Source organism: Mytilus galloprovincialis, chromosome 14, assembly GCF_965363235.1.
Source record: "Mytilus galloprovincialis chromosome 14, xbMytGall1.hap1.1, whole genome shotgun sequence".
Taxonomy (NCBI): Eukaryota; Metazoa; Mollusca; class Bivalvia; order Mytilida; family Mytilidae; genus Mytilus; species Mytilus galloprovincialis.
The window spans coordinates 68,365,407-68,385,703 of NC_134851.1; the positions used below are offsets into that span (position 1 = coordinate 68,365,407).

The 20,297-nt window shown below is 33.8% G+C and overlaps 1 protein-coding gene across 2 annotated transcripts; it reads left to right on the plus strand.

Annotated features, from left to right (window-relative positions):
- The first annotated feature begins 618 nt into the window (after window positions 1-618).
- Window positions 619-19,926, plus strand: LOC143058393 (uncharacterized). Of its 2 annotated transcripts, XM_076231895.1 has the most exons (10): window positions 619-775; window positions 7,611-7,978; window positions 8,021-8,150; window positions 12,212-12,385; window positions 13,358-13,741; window positions 14,934-15,126; window positions 15,478-15,710; window positions 17,412-17,471; window positions 18,846-18,943; window positions 19,794-19,926. In XM_076231895.1, the coding sequence occupies exons 1-10, from the start codon at window positions 676-678 to the stop codon at window positions 19,839-19,841; spliced, it is 1,788 nt and encodes a 595-aa protein (XP_076088010.1). In that variant the 5' UTR covers window positions 619-675; the 3' UTR covers window positions 19,842-19,926. The 2 variants fall into 2 exon arrangements, with proteins under 2 accessions (XP_076088010.1, XP_076088009.1); XM_076231894.1 differs by having other exon boundaries at window positions 7,611-8,150.
- The last annotated feature ends 371 nt before the right edge of the window (window positions 19,927-20,297 follow it).

Sequence of the window (20,297 nt, forward strand, 5' to 3'; positions counted from 1 at the left end):
TACATGTCCCCATTCAAATTCATTGATCGTCGAAAAAAGTGGGGTTCCAGCCCCTGGATCCACGCCTGCTACAACATCTTATAGATTTTAAAACAAAATGGATACGCTTTTTCTATTTTACAAATATTTAAAATGTATGTTGCATTAAAAAGTATCTAAACAACAGTGAACAGATGGATTTTTTTTCGTTTTATGAAATTGTTTAATCTCATCGTTTTCGAATTTATTTTTAAGGGGGTCTGCAATTTGCATGTTTTTTAAGGGTAAAAGGGGGTCGGAGATGTTTTGTGTTTGCTTGATTCCAAATCAATAAATATATAGAAGAAAAGGAATTAAAAAATCTGAATTATTGTTTATTTATTGACAAAAAGTTAGAACAAAATTTACAGTCAACTTTTGGGATAAAATTATTTGATTACCTAAGAGAGAAAAATGTATTGTTTTACTGTTATTCAAAAAATTGTGATCGATTTAAAATTTCTTTATACTAAAATTTAGATAGTTTAATTTTGATTATACAAATTTATTGAATAGTTAAAACATAATCACGCATTAGCGAAATGTTATTGAACTCTTTTCATTGGTCTTTTAAAATAGTATGCCGTAGAACCCGTTTTAGCCGTCTAAATAATTCGCGCCAAATCTAAAGTGCAAATCACGTGCAGAGCATTTGAAATGGTACTATATAAGAGTAAAACAATCCTGTTCCGCCACTCACCGTCCAGTATGAAGTTGAACTTGTGTGGAGTTATATTAGTCTTGTGCTTCGTTGAAGGTAGGTCTTAAAATTTTGATTTAAATGTTAAATAAGAAATTTTGTTATCGCTACCATTTTGTTCAAAATAGTTTGAATCTTATTAATTAGAGCTTATTTCGTAATGCTTGTAGAATAAGACTTTGGATGGCTAACTTGCTTTGTTTGTGTAAATGGGTAATTCAAGTTTGATCAAATGTTATCATGGTTATCCCAATAACAATTTTACTGTATACAAAGCAAGTAAGCTAACCAAAGTCTTACTCTACATGAATTAGGGAATTACAAAATGTAGCTATAAAATAAAATCGTTATATAATGGATGAATTAGTATTCTGTATGAGAGAGTCTTGTCCGTTCTTAAACAATGAATTTCGTTTCTTTTTAAAGGGGAAGGGGAATTATTCAGTCGGTTGAGGACGACCGACTAGATGGGGAACTATTCCCAAAATGAGTAAAAATCCCTCATTTGAGTCATTTGATGGTGCTTATTAAAACACATTTTCTTTAAATGGGTCTTTTACTTAAAATGGCACAAATTTATTAAAAAAGGTTTATTAAACCAAAGAATTAGATTTTTTATTATGGATTTCTAGAGGGTTAAATTTCATAGCCATAGGCTTGTAGAGTTAATCAAGATGGGTCTGTTTATTGTTTGGAAAATTTGTGGCATTTTCCATGAAGCTGTGTACCATTTTAGTCTACTCAGGAAAGATTTTTTTGTGCACTGTGGCACCGTTAAAGTCCACAACTCCTCTAAAGTCCACAACACCGCTAAAGTCCACAACAATTTTCCGTTAAAGTCCACAACGCCGTTAAAGTCCACAAACTTTCCGCTAAAGTCCACAAAATGACCTCCGCTAAAGTCCACAAGAAAACACCGTTAAAGTCCACAACAACAAGTTCCGCTAAAGTCCACAAAAACACCGTTAAAGTCCAAACAATTTTTTTTTTATTTTCAACAGATCAATGTTCTGTTTTTAACACCCGATATTATAGATCTTACTAAAAGCATGGACTTTTGTTCTTAGAAAGTATAACTTGTCATCATAAATTATATTTTTGATAAATGAAAAGACAATATATTTGCTTTATCACCATGAGTATGATCTTTGTGTTGCGATTTTCTATCTATCAAACAGACAGCATTTTTGAAAAGTTATCTAGTTGTTATACTATTTTTATTCTTTAGTAAACATTTGTTCATCCACACGAAACTCCAACATAGCGTTCCCTTTATGTATATGCTGGAGACATAATTTAGAGCCTATATTAAAATTTAGATTTAAATTTCCTTTGCTAATATCTATAAAACATAAGTAACATTTCCATTCAGTATCTGTTAGGCTCCACATCAGCCAAAACGGTCCGTAGATCTCAAAAGTAGACTTTGAACCATCATGTTCTTGTTTGAAATCAAAATAATGAAGAATACCACACATTTATGCATTTTGCGGTGCTCAGCAGATTTCCATCAGTTATTGCTTTGCATGTTTGTTTTGTTTTAAAAAAAGGAATGAATTTGTTTCAGAATGAAAGATGAATTGAATAAATAAAACGCGGATGTGGTTCTGTATTGTGTATTATCCATGATGAGTACAAGTATAACAAAAAATATTTCAACAACTCTCCATGTTTATGTTTCAGACAATATGAGTATTTGAACCGTACGCGTATACCTGAACGTAATAACTATGCTCGTACCGTATGAGTAATACTCGTACGGTTTAGTACGAGCTCGACCATACATGTACATTTGTCTTTATCAAGAGTCAGAAAATGAAATAAAAACTTTGACCAAATACAAAAGTGACGATACATTATTTAGTATGAAATTGAGTTCAAATGCTCAAATTGCAATTGAAGTTATTGGAAGTACATAAATGTATATTTATATTTATAAGTTTTTAGAACATTTAGGAACGTTACTTCAAAAACCGTCAAGCCAGTATGATGGTCAGAAGTATTTGTCGACTTCAATTTGTTGTTTTATATATATCATGAAAATCTATGTTTTTTTTCTTCTTCATAACAAATATTTAGGGACTATTTCATGTATGATTTTAATCAAAATTAGTACCAATAGAAGCAGAACTCTCATAAGTTTATTTGGTAATATATCTATTTTAAAGCGTTAATTATCAATTTCTGATGATATATATAACACAAAGTTTATATTTTATCCAAAAAATTGATTTGCACCAGGAGAAAAACAAAACTTACCGAAGAAAAGTATGACCAAATAAACAAATATATATTCAGACAATTCTGCGCCTTTCAACAAATGGTTTGTGAAAATCCAACTGTAAATGCCGTCAAATGTTGTTTTTTTTGCATTCACTTGCCGATGTATTTGTGTGTTGAGAAATCCAGAACTAATAAAAAATATGTGTCTATGAGCATTGGAGGGTGTGGATATAGGATAAAGGCAGGGTGTGGATATAGAATCAGTGGCGGATCCAGAAATTTTCATAAGTGGGGCCCACTGACTGACCTAAGAGGGGGCCCACTCCAGTCACGCTTCAGTGATTCCCTATATAAGCAACCAATTTTTTTCCCAAAAAGTTGCCCCCCCCTATATCCGCCTATGAGAATAAAGGCGATACGAATGTTCATCTTGCACTGAGCCCGAACACCAACAATTGTTGAACTATCCTATAGTCATATTGATTGACAAAATGTACGTCACATCAAAGTTCACGGTATCGCTTCCAGAGTTAATTTCCATTCTTTATTCTCTTTTGAAGATACTTTTTATACGCCCGTCAACAATTTTCACGTTATACAAATGACCGGCGTCCGTCTGTCCGTCCGTCCGTACGTCCGTCTGTCCGGCGTAAACATGTCGCACCGTAACTTGAAAATGATGGTCAAACGATCTGTATACCCTTTAGTGAAAATAAGATAAAAACTTTTTGAGTTACGGGACTTTGTAACTAAAACAGGGGTGTGTTTTTTTTCACATGTCGCGCCATATCTCAAAAACGATTTATGATCATTGTTAAAACTTTACATACTTCTTAATTATATCAATCTTAAGATCTGTATAATTTTGGTGATGATTCAATATTTCATTTTTGAGTTATTGAGTATTTTGTAAAAAAAGGGGGATGGGTTTTTTACATGTCGCGCCATATCTCAAAAAAAAATATGCTTATTACTTAAAACTTTACACACTTATTAGTTATATTAATCTTAAGATCTGTATACTTTTTGATTTCGATTCAAAATTTTATTTTAGAAACATTGATTTGTTTGTAAAAAAAAGGGGGGGTGGCGGTGGGGGATGACTTTCATATGTCACGCTTTATCTCAAAAACAATTTATGATTATTGCTTAAAACTTTAAACACTTTTTAGTTATATTTATCTTAAGATCTGTATACTTTTTGGTGATGATTCGAAATTTTATTTTAGAGTTATTATGCAGTTTTTTGTTAAAAAATGCGTGTTTTCACAAGTCACACTGTATCTCAGAAATTATTTATGATTATTGAACACAAGACGAAGGGCGTATCATGCGCTCATGTCGCAGCTGTTTATTTAAGAATTGAATGCTTCTTTTTGTAACTTCATTGGGGTGTAAAAGCGTTGACCCAAGTACATTTTGTATGAAGCGCGGAAGCGCTTCATACTAAAAACGTGCGCACGGTCAACGCTTTTACAACCCTATGAAGTTACAAAAAGAAGCATTCAATACTTATAATTACATTTTTTAGCAATGATCATGAAAACACGAATTTTATTATTGTTTTATTTAATTCACCTGTGCACTTTATTGTGGGACCACGTGTTATCACGAATGAAAAGTTTTATTTAGCAATGCAATTGCTTACGGAATAACACGTGATGTGCAGTTAGCCAATCAGAATAAAGTATCATAATGAAACTTACATCTAATGTAATTATTTAGTATTTTGAACAGGCTAAATGGAAGACTAGTATGAAGTTTTGAGCTGAAACTTTTACGAATTATATAATATCAAAGAATGTTTCTGTTCATTTCAATACAATTTCATTCGTTACTGTAGAACAGATTTAGCGTTTTGTGATTTTTTTACATATTAATCTTTTAAGTAATTTTACATGTGATTAAAACACTTTACCAAGATAAACAACTAGTGTATGTATATATATTTTTAAGCCCCATTTATTGGCATTGGTTTTCCCGTTTGAATGGTTTTACACTTATAACTTTTGGGGACCTGTATAGCTTGCTGTTCGGTGTGACCCAAGATTCCGTGTCGAAGCCCGTACCTTGACCTATAATGGTTTACTTTTATAAATTTTAACTTGGATGGAGAGTTGTCTCATTGGCACTCATACCACATCTTCCTATATCGATCAAATCAGGTTTTATTGTGACATTTTGGTAGAAACCCATTCAACGCATCGATATCTGATACTAATCGATAAAAATGTAATTTTTTTTTTAGAATTTATCATACTGGCTTCATTTTTCCGTTCTGAAAATCATAACACATTATTTTTCGTTATTTTCTATAGCGAACACAGAAATTAATAACGTTAAACATTGGTTAAAAGTTTTGCGACAGGAGACCTTTGGAAATTCATAAACTTACTTGTTTTTTTTGTTTAATGATATAATCCTGATTGTTGCCTGAATGAAATCCGTGTAAATGTTATAGATTAGGAGGTACCATTTCTTTGTACATAATTATGTCAAAAAGTGATTATATGCAAAGAATAAGAAAAAAAGTACTAAATAAGTCTTGTAGAATGCAGTAATAATAAAACTAACGAATTTACAAACTTTTTAAAAATGATGTCCAAATTGGCCATCATCATCATAATACAAAGATCAAAGTTAATGAGACAAAATCATATACAGATACTGTTCTTCTTTAATATGTCACGAATAATATGTTTTGAACAATAAAAAATGGTGTGGACTTTAAGGGTGCTTTTTTGTGGACTTTAGCGGAACTTGCTATTGTGGACTTTAACGGCGTTTTCTTGTGGACTTTAGCGGAGGTCATTTTGTGGACTTTAGCGGAAAGTTTGTGGACTTTAGCGGTGTTGTGGACTTTAGCGGAAATTTGTTGTGGACTTTAGCGGTGTTGTGGACTTTAGAGGAATTGTGGACTTTAACGGTGCCACAGTGCACTACCATTTAAATGATTACTCAAATGTCATTAGATAGTGCTTTAAACTAAGTTTTCTTTAAGCTTCATCTGAAGGAATTGAAAAATATGGCCGTTTTTACACCCTTCTTTAAATACAAACTAATGCATCTAGGAAATTTAAGACCTGGCAGGACCTAGATATATAAAAGTCATATGAAGTCTGTTTCAGAAAATTAATTGCTTACGTAGATTTTGATTTGCATTTTTTTCAGTCTGCAGACGATGGCAAAATAAACAAACAAAACGAGTTTCATTTGAAGCGGTTCACTCAGTTAGTTTAAATCGCCTATTGTTTACAGGTGTCTAGTGTCCATTCAAATCGATACTACTCACAACATTGATTATATGAGGAGAGCTTCTCAAACGTTTTCCCAACTTAGTTTATTTTTACAGTGACCTTCTGCAGAAAAAAATATGAATAGCAAAATCCAGAAAAGTTAATATAATTTTCTGAATCATAAAATGCATTCAGTATTTAATTATCTTGGTCCTGCCATATCTCAAAACTTGTGTAGGTGTACAGGTTTGTGTGTACTCGAGTAAAATGTGTAGTGTAAATACGGCCATATTCAATAAAAAGGTTATAATGAACCTTAAATGGGTCTTTTCACTTTAGCTAATTTCCTAATGCAGGTAGAGGAAGACTTTGGTTAGCTTCTTTGCTTTGTTTGTATATTGTACAATTATATTAGGATAATGTCCGATTAAATTTAAATATGATATATATAGGTTTAAGTATGTCATATATATTGTTTAGAGATGTCAATCTTAATTACAAAGCTTGAATATAAAATTGTTCAAACAAAGCAAGCAAGCCAACCAAAGTTTTACTCTACAAGCATTAAGAAATTAGCTGTAAAAATGACACAATTTGATAGAAACTGGTATAACTTCCAAAGAACTATATTCTTATAATGTGTACCAATTTAAGAAACTCGTTATGAAAATTAAATTTTTCTAGAACGACCAAATGATTACTCAAATGAGGGACTGCTTTTCATTTAGGTATAACATCACTAATTTATAGCCCTATTGCTTTCTATGTTAAATTCTGCAATTTCAAGCATGAATGGCTTCAAATAAAGTGGCAGTTATTTCATGTCAAAACGGTACCTTATCCTGGCTTGTGCTGCAAAATTCAACATACCTTTTAATTGCATACTAGAACGTACTGGTTCCCTGAAGTTTGAAAGTACAAAAACAGCAACTTCTGATTTGAACAACACTTCTATCAAAATATAAAAAAGATGTGGTATGATTGTCAATGAGACAACTATCCACAAAAGACAAATGAACTCCATATACTTTTTTATTATTCAAATAAATCTTTCAACAAGGGTTCTACAGTGATCCCAAGTTTCCAAGCTTTCATTTGTAACTACGACTACCCAAATATACCCTCAATTGACAAAGATACAGCTATGCGTAGGAACTATTTTGTTTAAAATAAAAAATGTGAAATCATCGGGTTTTATTTAACATATACATGTAATAAAGATGTGGTGTGATTGCCAATGTGAACCTAATAAAACCGAACATCAGCCAAAACCAAACAAAGTGTTCAAGATCAGAAGAGGTTCGGTTTAAACGGGTTTCACTGTATAAGTAAAGATGTTACGGTTGATGCTTTTAATCATATTTTTATTTTATTCAGGTTCATGAAAAGTCCGTACAGATTTTTTCTAAGTATTTTTTTTATAAATATTTCAGCTTTTGGTTTGGTTTTTCGATCTAAAGGGCGCAAACCAACTAAAGCGCCATCTGTTACTGTACGACCAGCATCTGTCGAAAGTGACCTGGGATCATCTGGAGAAACTTGGGAAGTATTACCTGGCGATGAGGCCTCTGGACTAGTTACACCTGGACCAAGCGGTGAGGAAACTGGGGAGGTTAATGAGGACCCAAGCGTTGAGGACTCGATGGAACTTTTTCCCAAACCGACTGGAGCACCATCCAGCGTTGAGGACTCGGTGGAACTTTTTCCCAAACCGACTGGAGCGCCATCCGTTCCTGTACAACGATTTTTCTATTCGCAGAACTCTGTTACACGTAGAGAAGAGAGCATAACCAGTGGATCAGGATCTGACGAAAATGGATCAGGATCTGACGAAAATTACTATGGATCTGACGAAAATTACTATGGATCTGACGAAAATGGATCAGGATCTGAGGAGTCGTATACATGTGCCGATCCTCCTTTTTATAAACTGCTATCATTGTTCAGAGGATTTCCTAAAACTGAGAGCAAAGGTAAGTTCTTTAAATGGTCCTGTTCCTTAAATGGTCGTGTTCCTTTAAATGGTCCAATTGGTTCTTGAAATGGTTTGGTTCTTAAAATAGTTCCGTTGGTTCTTTAAATGGTCCGGTTCTTTAAAGTTCTTTAATTGGTCCTGTTGGTTCTTTAAAGTATTTTAAATGGTCCTGTTGGTTCTTTAAATGGTCCGGTTGGTTCTTAAAATAGTCCCGTTGGTTCTTTAAATGGACCGGTTCTTAAAGTTCTTTAAATTGTCCGGTTCTTTAGATGGTCCAATGGGTTCTTTTTATGGTCCAATGGGCTCTTTTAATGGTCCTTGCTTTTTAAAATAGTCCAATGGGTTCTTTAAATGGTCCTGTTGCTTTTTAAAATGGTTCAATGGGTTCTTTTAATAGTCCTGTTGCTTTTTAAAATGGTCCAATGGGTTCTTTCAATGGTCCTGTTGATTTTTAAAATGGTCCAATGGGTTCTTTTAATAGTGCAGATGCTACTTTTAATTGTCCATAATGGTCCTGTTGGTTCTTTAGATGGTCCTATTCTTTAAATGGTCCAGTTGGTTCTTTAAATGGTCCCTATTCTTAAAATGGTCCCTATTCTTAAAATGGTCCAGTTGGTTCTTTAAATGTCCAGTTGCTTTTTTTAAATGGTCCAGTTGCTTTTTTAAATGGTCCAGTTGGTTATTTTAATGGTCTAGTTGCTTCTTTAAATGGTCCAGTTGCTTCTTTAAATGGTCCGGTTCTTTAAATGGTCCGGTTCTTTAAATGGGCCGGTTCTTTAAATGGTCCGGTTCTTTAAATGTTCCGGTTCGTTAAATGGTCCAGTTGCTTTAAATGGTCAGGATCTTTAAATGGTCCATTGGCTTTTTAAAATGGTCAAATTGGTTCTTTTAATAGTGCAGTTGCTTCTTTAAATGGTCCAGTTGCTTCTTTAAATGGTCCAGTTGCTTCTTTAAATAGTCCAGTTGCTTCTTTAAATGGTCCGGTTCTTTAAATGGTCCGGTTCGTTAAATGGTCCAGTTGCTTTAAATGGTCAGGATCTTTAAATGGTCCATTGGCTTCTTTAAATGGTCCAGTTGCTTCTTTAAATGGTCCAGTTGCTTCTTTAAATAGTCCAGTTGCTTCTTTAAATTGTCCGGTTCTTTAAATGGTCCGGTTCGTTAAATGGTCCAGTTGCTTTAAATGGTCAGGATCTTTAAATGGTCCATTGGCTTTTTAAAATGGTCCAGTTGCTTCTTTAAATGGTCCAGTTACTTCTTTAAATGGTCCATAATGGTCAAGTTGCTGCTTTAAATGGTCCAGTTACTTCTTTTAATGGTCCATATAAAAGATGTGATATGATTGCCAATGAGACAACTCAGTTCATTGACAGTTCCAGTTCTTTTAAGGTCTCCTCGTTCATAAGTTCAGTTAGGTCGTAGGTGATATTTAAAGGTCGGGATAGACGAGTGTTCAGAAATTTCTAAGATATTATTCAAATTATATGTGATTGCATATGGAACCCAAGATATAACGTATGCATTTTTAAGTTTAGGGATATGAACTAGAAAAAGGAAAAGGGGGGTTGTAGAATGATTTTTGGGCTTATATGTTTAAAGCTGAGTGACATCCAGGATTTTTAAATCTTATTGGCACAATTTGAAAGCATTTTTTAATGTGTAATACATGCAAAATATTTCCAACAATGTTTGCTCTATATAGCTATGCTCTATATAGCTAAAAAAAAAATAACAAAAATACTGAACTCTTCAGGAAAATCTAATCAAATGGCAGAATTAAAAGGTCAATCATATCAAATTAATGGATAACTGTCATATTCCCGACTTGGTACAGACATGTTCGTATGTAGAAAATGGTGAATTAAACCTGGTTTTAAACCTAGCTAATCTTCTCGCTTTTATTACAGTCTCATCAAATTCCATTAAAACGGACCGAAAAAAATATGTGAAAATGTCAAAAATAGGGGTACAGTTATATTAAGCTCTAACTAAAACTCGCAGTTTTATTCTTTTTACGACCTACATGTGCATGTATATAAAACAACGCGTTCAATATTTTACCAAATTTCCTTTAAGGATCATTTTTCTTTTTTATCAAGACAAACACGAAATAACCCTTTACGTCAAAACAACAAATTATCGTCCTGAAAATGTTTGAAATAGTTGTCACTGGATGTAAATAATCAATCGAAAAGATTATACTCTTCACAAAAAGATGCATAGTCATTTATTTGCCTTCGAAAAACTAACGGAAATAAAATGTGTTCAATTATCCAAACTGAAGTACGTGTATGGGGGCGGAAAGTAATAGAGTGAAACTTGGCTAAGGGAGCTACCATTTGATTTTAATGGGGGGGGGGGGGGTGGCTAGGATGAAAAATTTTGTCCCGCATTTTTTTTTTTGCTGTAGTCTCTGTCCTGCCTTTTTATTTTTCACTCTGTTCGGTCCTGTCTTTTTTGTTTTAGTTTATTCTGACTTTTTTTACCTAAATTGTCGTCCTGGCTTCTTTTTTTTTGCAAGTGTCTCATCCTGCCTGTTTTTTTACTCAACTCCTGTCCTGCCTATTTTTATCAAATTTCATCCTAGGCCCCCCCCCCCTAAAAATCAAATGGTATCAAAATTGAATCCAGCATAAAGCTAAAACCTGTATAAACCAACATTTTCTGAAGCACCGTCATATCAAATTGTATCGAGCGGGAACCCGGTTGAAATAGAACAAAAGAATCTAAGCTCTTTGTTGGAGAAGGCGATAAGTGCGTACTGTAATGTTTACTATAGTAACAAAAAAAATAAAAATTAATAGAAACAAATAAAATGTCAATTTTCTTATCAATTACGTAGTGTTTTATTTAAAAACACCATTTGCATAAGTTTTCAATGTATCTAGAACATAGTTGGGCAGAACAATTAGATATCAAGTCGACGACATGGGCATCTATCACTTTGGATGTAGAAAATGCATAACCTCCTATTTTTTTTAGATACCACGGACGGAGAACATATAAATCTATAAGTTCAGTAATTTTCGTGTCTGCCCTTCCATTGTGTGACTCGAGAAAAAATTCTAAAAAATGGGTATTAATTGTATCGAGTGCACCTTTTTATATTGGGGCGTGTTTGAGTTGAATATTCTTGAAAACGTACAAAGCAAGAATATTTGCATCATCTCGCTTCAGATTCTATCATTTTTATACATCAAAGCTACAGGTTGACTTTATAACCTAAAAAATCACGGTACTAAAAGATGAAATATATGGGTCAAGTGAAATACCTTTCTAATGAATCACAAAAACAGTAGGTGTGTTCGAATAGCATTTTTTTTTTTTACTAAAAGTACTTGACGACAGTCTTTCAAGTTGGATGATGAAAATGCATATTTTCGAAAATTGAGAATTTTTTGTGTGCGATAACTAATGCTGTTCACACGTAATTCGAATTCGATTCGCATTAACTAATTCGTATTGGTTTAATTCGCAATCAAAACGTTTTACGTCCTAACGTCAAATTCGAATTACAATGCGGGTCAAATTCGCTTTACTGTCCAAACGACAATACCTTTTAGTTCGTATTAACAAAAGCGTATTTCTAATGAGAATTGGATAATTCGAATTCAAAATTAATTAATTCGAATCAATTCGAATTAAAAAAAGAGTGTGAACGCGATTAGCGAATTCGATTCGCATTAGATTCGAATTCAATTCGAATTAATTGTCCGTGTGAACGAGGCATTGTTTATAGTCTTCAACCACTAAAACAATATAGCCTGCCCTTCCACGAAACATTAAATCAATTTTTTTTTAAATATTTAGGAATTTTCAAAAATTCCACCTCACAACCGATTAGACAATAATTCTAAGTTGAATCAATGCAGACAAGATCATTAACTGATGCTCATTAGCTTGTAGAAACATTTGTCTTTTAAAATACAACTGACATATAGGAATCAATATGGTGCTATGCAAAAGAGGTTCGGTTTAAACGGGCTTCACTGTAATTGAAATGCACTTCCATCCACATTCTCATAAATATTACATTGTAAACCCGCTCGGGTTTTTTTCCAGAAATGTATGGTTATGAAGCTGCATTATATGACCCTCTTTTGGATGAATTCTGGGCCAGGAAGAACGATCTAGGGCTTGACAAAGCTTTGGCTCTTTTCATGATGGAATTTTCCCAGGCTATTATGGCAGAAAAATATCAGTGCAAAGGGACGCAATTAAATCAAATGATGATTGGTAAGTATCATTCCGAAATATGAATACGCTTCTCTCTAGATTGAGAAACGGAATCTGCCGACTTCAGACGAGTACGGTTAGTAACAGTTGGAAATCATCGGGTGAATACGCTTATTTGGATGGAGGAACGGAATTTGCCGATTTCAGACGAGTGGAACGGAATTTCTCAACTTCAGATGAGTACGGTAAGTAACAATCGGAAATCATTGGGTGAATACGCTTATTTGGACGGAGTAACGGAATTTGCCGACTTCAGACGAATGCAGTAAGTAATTTGTTCGGTGAATTATTTTTTATACTTTTCTAGACTTTCTTCATTAATTGATGTTCTGACGAGTCAACGTTAGTAAACTCTGCGAACATATTACTTGATTTATTTCACATGACTGGGCGGGGCTTAACGGTTCTCTTAAAAGACTAGTCCATCTATAGTCAATTGCGTTTGGATAAATTCATCATTGTAGTGTCCATATATTCGTCCCATATCATGAACTAGGTTCATTTGAATATCTGTTTGGTGACGCTGATGGGTGATTATAAATCATATTACTTATAACGGTCATCCTTATCGCACATCTAAAAGACTGTCCTTGTGGAAATTAAAACGTAAGCTCCGCCAGATCAGTTGAAATAACATTGGTAATACCAGACTACTATAGACATCTGGAGTTATTTTCCTTTGTCAATCGTAGATTGGTTCTAGACACTACAAAATTAACTAATACCCATGCTAAATACTAATAGACGTAAGTAGATAGGGTGTGAGTGCCTATGAGACCAACTCTCCATCCATGTCGCCATTGTATAAGTAAATAATTATAGCTCCAAGTACGGCCTTCAACACAAAGCCTTGGTTCAGACTTAACAGTAAGCTATAAAGTGACCCAAAATTGAATAGTTTAAAAGCATTCAAATCTTTACCATTATACGTATTTTTTTATTATCAAAAGTAAATTGAATATTTAATTTCAGATGTGTTAAAAGATACTACAACCAAATTCATGTCTGAAGCAAGGACTTACATCCAAGATGCAGTTGGTAAAATGAAAAAGCCTGTATCGCGTGGAACATATAGATCCGCGGGTCATGGACCTTGGTTATCTGAGCGTCATGGACCTTGGTTATCTGAGCGTTGGAGCAAAAAGGAAAGAAGGGCCAGTAGGAAACCAAAACCAAGTGAACTATCTAAGCGTGCTGGGGGCAAACCAGGTCCTGGCCAAGGACCATCTAAAGGTGGAAAAGATATGATGGACCCCAAATCGAAGAAGGAACAATTTGTTGCTAAAACTTTGGCATTGCTTAAGAAAGTTTTAAGAGAAGATACAGCCAGCCACATGGAGACTGAACAGTTTGATGGTAGGTATAGTCGCGTGGGTGCAGTCAAGTGTGAAGGTCGCATGTGTATATCACAAATTATGACCGGATAATATTTTCGGTGGTTAGATTTTCAACATAATCAATATGCGTTATAGCGTTACCAAAATACATGAACTAGTATTCAACCTAACCAAAATACCATGGCGAGTTTATTCAGCATTTAAAAAAATACCATTGGTGTGTTGAACAGAAACAAAACGACTCGAATTTGTTATTATTGGAACCTCCAAAAAAAAATATCAAATTATTGTTTCCATCATTACCATTTTACCGACGGTCTTTTAAATAAGTTTTCAAATGTTTGAATCGAGATTTTACCCGGACGAAAGTTTTAATCTGACATACATGTCTGCGTGAACAGTTTTTTTTTAATACAACTCTTGCACCCTCTGCGCCTGCTTATTATCGTGGAAATGTTTTTAATTTATGTGTTGCTTCACTATTTTAGACAGCATTAAATCTGAACATGTATAAGCCATTTCGAGCCCATAAAAGAATAATCCGAAATATAAAGTATTTCCCTAATCAGTTTATTTTAATCTATTTAATATCAAAGGCAATTGCCTCTAAAAATATTAACATGGCATTTTTAGCGATGAAGGGAAAATACAAAACTCTGCTAAATGGATTGTGTACCAATTTCAGAAAATAAGACCTTTTTATTTGTAATGGCTACGGTAACCGTAACTCTTTATTTCATGTATCTTCTGCTTCCTAAGATTTGTAATGGCTACCGTAACTTTTATTTCATATATCGTCTGCTTCCTAAGATTTGTAATGGCTACCGTAAATTTCATTTCATATATCGTCTGCTTCCTAAGATTTGTAATGGCTACCGTAAATTTCAGTTCATATATCGTCTGCTTCCTAAGATTTGTAATGGCTACCGTAAATTTCATTTCATATATCGTCTGCTTCCTAAGATTTGTAATGGCTACCGTAAATTTCATTTCATATATCGTCTGCTTCCTAAGATTTGTAATGGCTACCGTAAATTTCATTTCATATATCGTCTGCTTCCTAAGATTTGTAATGGCTACCGTAAATTTCATTTTATATATCGTCTGCTTCCTAAGATTTGTAATGGCTACCGTAATCGTAACTTTTATTTCATATGTCGTCTGCTTCCTACGATTTGTAATGGCTGCCGTAATCGTAACTTTTATTTCAGGTATCGCCTGCTACCTACGAGATGTAATGGAATATTTGAGGGGTGAAGTCGAGGCTAATGTACCATTGGAGCAGATTAAAGTGGATTTAGCGACATGGTCGATGGATGATTACGGGATTCTGTTTGAATGTATGGACCCTTTCTTCATCGTGATGATATACGAAGACAACTGGCAAAATGTTAATCTACCATAGTAAGAATTTTAAAGCAATGCATCATGGGGAAAAAGTATACGGGACTTCTCAATCGGCAATCCTCGGGTGACTTCGCTACTCTCCTTCTATGAGGTACGGAATCGGCCGAGTTGTGACGTATGCGGGTCTTCCTAAATATTTAGTGAATTTTTAAGCAATGCATCATGGAAAAAGTACGGGACTTCCTAAATATCAAGTAATTAAACAATTTTTTTAACGAACATATAAGTAAATTTTGTCAAATTGTTCATTTAGTAAGGCAGTGGAGAAATGTTTTACTCCACATAACTTTCGGTTAAATTTTTTTCCCCTTAAACATTTTTGATTACCGTTTTATTTTGAAATTTCAGTGAAGAGAACATTCTATTTCAACATATTGGTGAATCTTTGAAGAATATTTTACAAAAAGAAGGCAAAGGGGACAAAGACCGCCAGTCGATTGATAAAGTACTAAATAAAGACTTTCCTCTTAATTTAACGGAGGTAATCCACAAGTTTGCAATGAAAGTCTTAGGAGAGCTAAAACCTTTCCTTGATGCCAAATCAGCTGATCAAATGGTTGATTTCTTCCGGAAATTTTTAAGTAAGTATAGTTTTGTGATGAGGGAGTGTACAGAATAGAGATTAACAAAAATTAGACTTAAGGTGGTACCTAACACTACAGGGAGATAACTCTGTAAAATCAACAGAACGTTTTAATGACGTTGTGTTCATAAGGAAATATTATGCTTCTCAATGATCAAAATAAGTGTTTGTCAAACTGTTATATAACCAGTGTAATTTTTCTGATAAAATGGTTGGTTCAAATTTTTTGAAATTTTTATATTTTTGTCAAAGGGTCAAAGTAAATACTTTGTCAAAATTGTAAGAAAATTAAACGAGCCAAATTATTTTTTGTTAAAGTGTTGGGTACCACCTTAAGGAATGGGGGAGTGAAGATAATTGAAACGTGAATAATTGAGTGCTGAAATATAAATATAATAAGGGAGCTACCATTTGATTTTTATGGGGGTGGGGAGGGGGGCGGCTAGGATGAAAAATTGTGTCCTGCATTTTTTTTAAGCTGTAATCTGTCCTGCCTTTTTATTTTTCACTCATTCGGTCCTGCCGTGTTTTTTTTTAGTTTGACTTTTTTTTACCTAAATTGTCATCCTGACTTTTTTTTTCCAAGTGTCTCATCCTGCCTTTTTAGCTCACCTGGCCGAAAAAAATGTATAATTAAAAAATACAGAAAATTACAAAAGTAAAAAATGAGGGCCCTTTGTCCAGACCCTCAAACTTGGAAACTTTTCACCTGCTGTCTGACGAAAAGACAGTACATTGAAATGCGAAATGAGGTCCACATGGACTAAAAGTTCTATTGATATTGTATATCATTAGCCAATGTAATTATTCATTGTGTGCATGTAAAATGTATTGTGATATTGATTGTGTCCGTTTGAACGTAGTATGGTGATTTGTATCAGTTTTTGTTAATATGACCACTGAAATAAACTTATAGATTATCGTTGATCATCTCAACGAGATTAATTTTCTCGCTTGAGCCGGGACGGCGAAAGCGAGAAAGGCAATGAGTTGAGATGACCAATGATTAAATCTATTTATCGCTATTTTGTTTATGACGACGTTGTCAATTTCATGTAAATTTCGTTAGCAACGCCACGTGCCTGCTTAGTTTCTAGCGATAATTTTTCCATCTCAAGCGAGTACCATGTTAAATTATCACAAAAGATCAAACGAAAAATGCACAAAATAGCGATAATGGGTTTTACAAAGAACTCTTTTCAATAGAAAATATTATCTCTTAATTATTCTAGATAGAGGGTTTTAAAAGATATTTCGTTAAAGACCATTTAAAACTTCAGAAGTGATTATCCTTAGTTTTCTCAATTTTATGCATGATCCTCTAAATTTTCCAATGTGGAGATTCAGAAACCCAAATGATCTTATTTGTCATGTGTAAAATATATAGATAAATGTGGTATGAGTGCCAATGGATCAACTCGACATCCAAGTCGCAATTTGTAAAAGTAAACCATTATAGATCAAAATAGGATCTTCAAAACCGAGCCTTCGCTCACACCGAACAACAAGCTATCAATTCAAACGGGAAAACCAAAGTCTATTTAAAAAAAATAACAAAACTCTTTGTGAACTACATCAACAACTCATAACCACTGAACATAAGCTTCCTGAATTAGCATAAGTGCAGCCAAATGCAGCAGTTTACACCCCGTTTTAATAGGTTCTAATGATTAATGTTGCTCGCACTACTATATTTCAGCTCCTGAGAAAATGAAATTTGCTGAGAAATTGATCCGAAGTTTGGACATCTTCTTTGAAGGTAGGTACCATTTAGGTGTACGCTTTTGATAACTTATGATTACCTAGAATGCAGTAGTGTTTGAATACTTTTTAACGTTAAGTACCAGTTGGGTACGAGTCTGTCAAAAACATTTCCTAGACTGCATTGAATTGATCCGAAATTAAATATATTTTAAAGGTAGGTACCAGTTATGAGCTTTTGAAAATCTTGCTTGGAATGCACATGTCATAAACTCGGCTGACCATTAGTTCAAGTTGACAAATAATGCACTAAAGTGGTTTTCCCTAGCTGATTCTCGATTGTTTTAATCATTTTCTGTAAAGAATTGAAGGATCCCTTTGGTTTGTTTTCTTTTGAAAGGTTAACAGAAGGTCTTAATAGTGTCGGGTTGTATGCAATGTCTATTTATTAAATAAGATTGATTCTATAATTCATCATGAAAAAAAAACCTTTTTAAAAAAGTTTATGGTCCCTTCTTGGGCAATTATCAATCCCTGTAAAATTGGTCTCTGTCTAGCATATACTGAAGATGTTTCCCCATTTTGCAAGGGAGTATAAAGAGGGGACAGGACCTTTTTCGGGACGTCCGGATCGGATGTTTTTAAGACTGGATTTCCGAATTGATCCTTTTGGGATACGGGATATTTTTTTTTTGAATTTCGGGGTGTCTGGATTTAAATTTCTAAATTCGGAACCTTGGGATTTCGCATTCGGGACCCGTCCGACCCCTCCTCGATAAAGCTTCATCCGGGAAAAGGGTACAAGGGAAGCATGTACGATGAAGAGTATTTGGATAATGAACGCCATATTGTCCATCCCCTAATTAGACTATTTACCGGATTTGTAATCGCATAAGCAACACGACAGGTGCCACATGTGGAGCAGGATCTGCTTACCCTTCCGGAGCACCTGAGATCACCCCTAGTTTTTGGTGGGGTTCGTGTTTATTCTTTAGTTTTCTATGTTGTGTCATGTGTACTATTGTTTTTCTGTTTGTCTTTTTCATTTTTAGCCATATGGCGTTGTCAGTTTGTTTTAGATTTATGAGTTTGACTGTCCCTTTGGTATCTTTCGTTCCTCTTTTATATAGGTTTATTCCTGTAAAGTCGTCAAATGAGCACGTGTCCATGCCCTTATATAGTTTAATTCCTGTAAAGTCGTCAAATGAACGCGTGACCATGCCCTTATATAGGTTAATTCCTGTAAAGTCGTCAAATGAACGCGTAACCATGCCCTTATATAGACCTGTTTATTACTGTTGAAGTTGTCAAATGACTTTTGTTTTACGAAGAATATGTTTTACAGTAGGTGTCCATTGCATTATTACTATAATTTTACGGATATCTTTTCTCCGTTGACGATTTGTAATTATATTTTTCTTTGCATTGGCAGGAACAACTAGTCTTCCAGACCCTATGACGTCATCAGCAGAACCAGTTTATAGAAGATCAAACTGGATGGAAAGTGAATATGAAATTGAAGATGAAATGGTAAGGGAGCAACAATTTTTAATTTAAGGGGGAGGGGTAATAGTTTGTTTTCTTAGTCAGAATGCGGTGCTTAAAAGTGGTGTTGAAAACACCGGAAATCAAATCTTAGTCAGAAATTTATTAAGTTTTCTGATCACACAATCAATCCGAAAATAAAGTCGATGGGTTTAATGTTATCTACTACAAGTTTCAAAATGTAAATGAAAGGAATTTTAAAGTAGGTGTTGATTGTTTAAAAGAATGGATTTTAAATTGTTTTTTTGTTTGTTTTAGATTTGGACAACTCGCAAAATAAGAATAAAACATGTCTGTCATTGGTTTCTATGATGATTGTTTTCGCACAAACGACCCAATCTTCAATCTTCTACTATTATAATGCCCTTGAATGCCTTCTTGAAATATATTTTTTTAACAAGTTAAATAAAGATCCATTTCAGCGGTCTGAAAATATTTTTAAAAATGAGTGCCGTGAGATTTTTATCTGTTGTGCACTTTGGGAAATATGGATTTGGGAAATTGCATGGTTAGCGTTTATAAAAAAATATTGTTCTTTTATTGATTAATGTATAATTTGATTTCCAAGTTTGGCAAAATATAAATATATGACAAACAAACATCGGCTGTGTAATGGGCCAAATTTTAATAATACGAAATGCACAAATTGCGCCATGCGGCTGCTTATATCATTTATTTATAACTGCATATGTCGCTTATACCATGAAAGTTGCAAACAAGAATGAAGTGAGAAGTACCATTTTGCATCAATTTCGGTATTCACTGAATCCCTTATTTTTACAATCCATAATTTCATGCATTTGTCTAATTCAATCTTTTTTTTAATGCTTTGTAGAACAGACTCAGTAAAAAGTGGAGCAGGGACGGACTCAGTAAAAAGTGAAGCAGGGACGGACAACCGGGGAAGTGGAGAGGATAATACCAACAAACCAATCTTGGATATATCTTAATAAAAAATATATTATTTTTTTTTAATTTTTGTTTTGTTTACAAATGATATTGAATTGGTAGTCTTTCTATGGTTTTTTATTTTTAATATATAGAGCTGTCTGCATCTCAAATACGCAAGTTTCTGTCTAGTAAAATTCAGTTTTTTTCGTTTCACTAAGGGGTGTATCTGATTTTATTTATAACAACCACTTTGTTCTTCGAGGATGCTTGCTGCTCTGTTTTTAATTTAATTAACAGGCTGTTGAACGGTCCGTGAAATAAAAGGTTTGATTCCTTTAAGATAGTTAAAGCCGCATATTTAGCGTGAAATATTTTTTGGTAGAATTTTCCTATGATCAACATTTATTCCATTTAACAACAGAATCTTGAAATCCATCAAATTTGTTTC

Coding starts and splice junctions, on each gene's coding strand:
- LOC143058393 (XM_076231894.1), top strand. CDS start 676: ATGGTACTATATAAGAGTAAAACAATCCTGTTCCGCCACTCACCGTCC. Junction 776..7,610: donor AGTCTTGTGCTTCGTTGAAG/GTAGGTCTTAAA, acceptor TAAATATTTCAG/CTTTTGGTTTGGTTTTTCGA. Junction 8,151..12,211: donor TCCTAAAACTGAGAGCAAAG/GTAAGTTCTTTA, acceptor GTTTTTTTCCAG/AAATGTATGGTTATGAAGCT.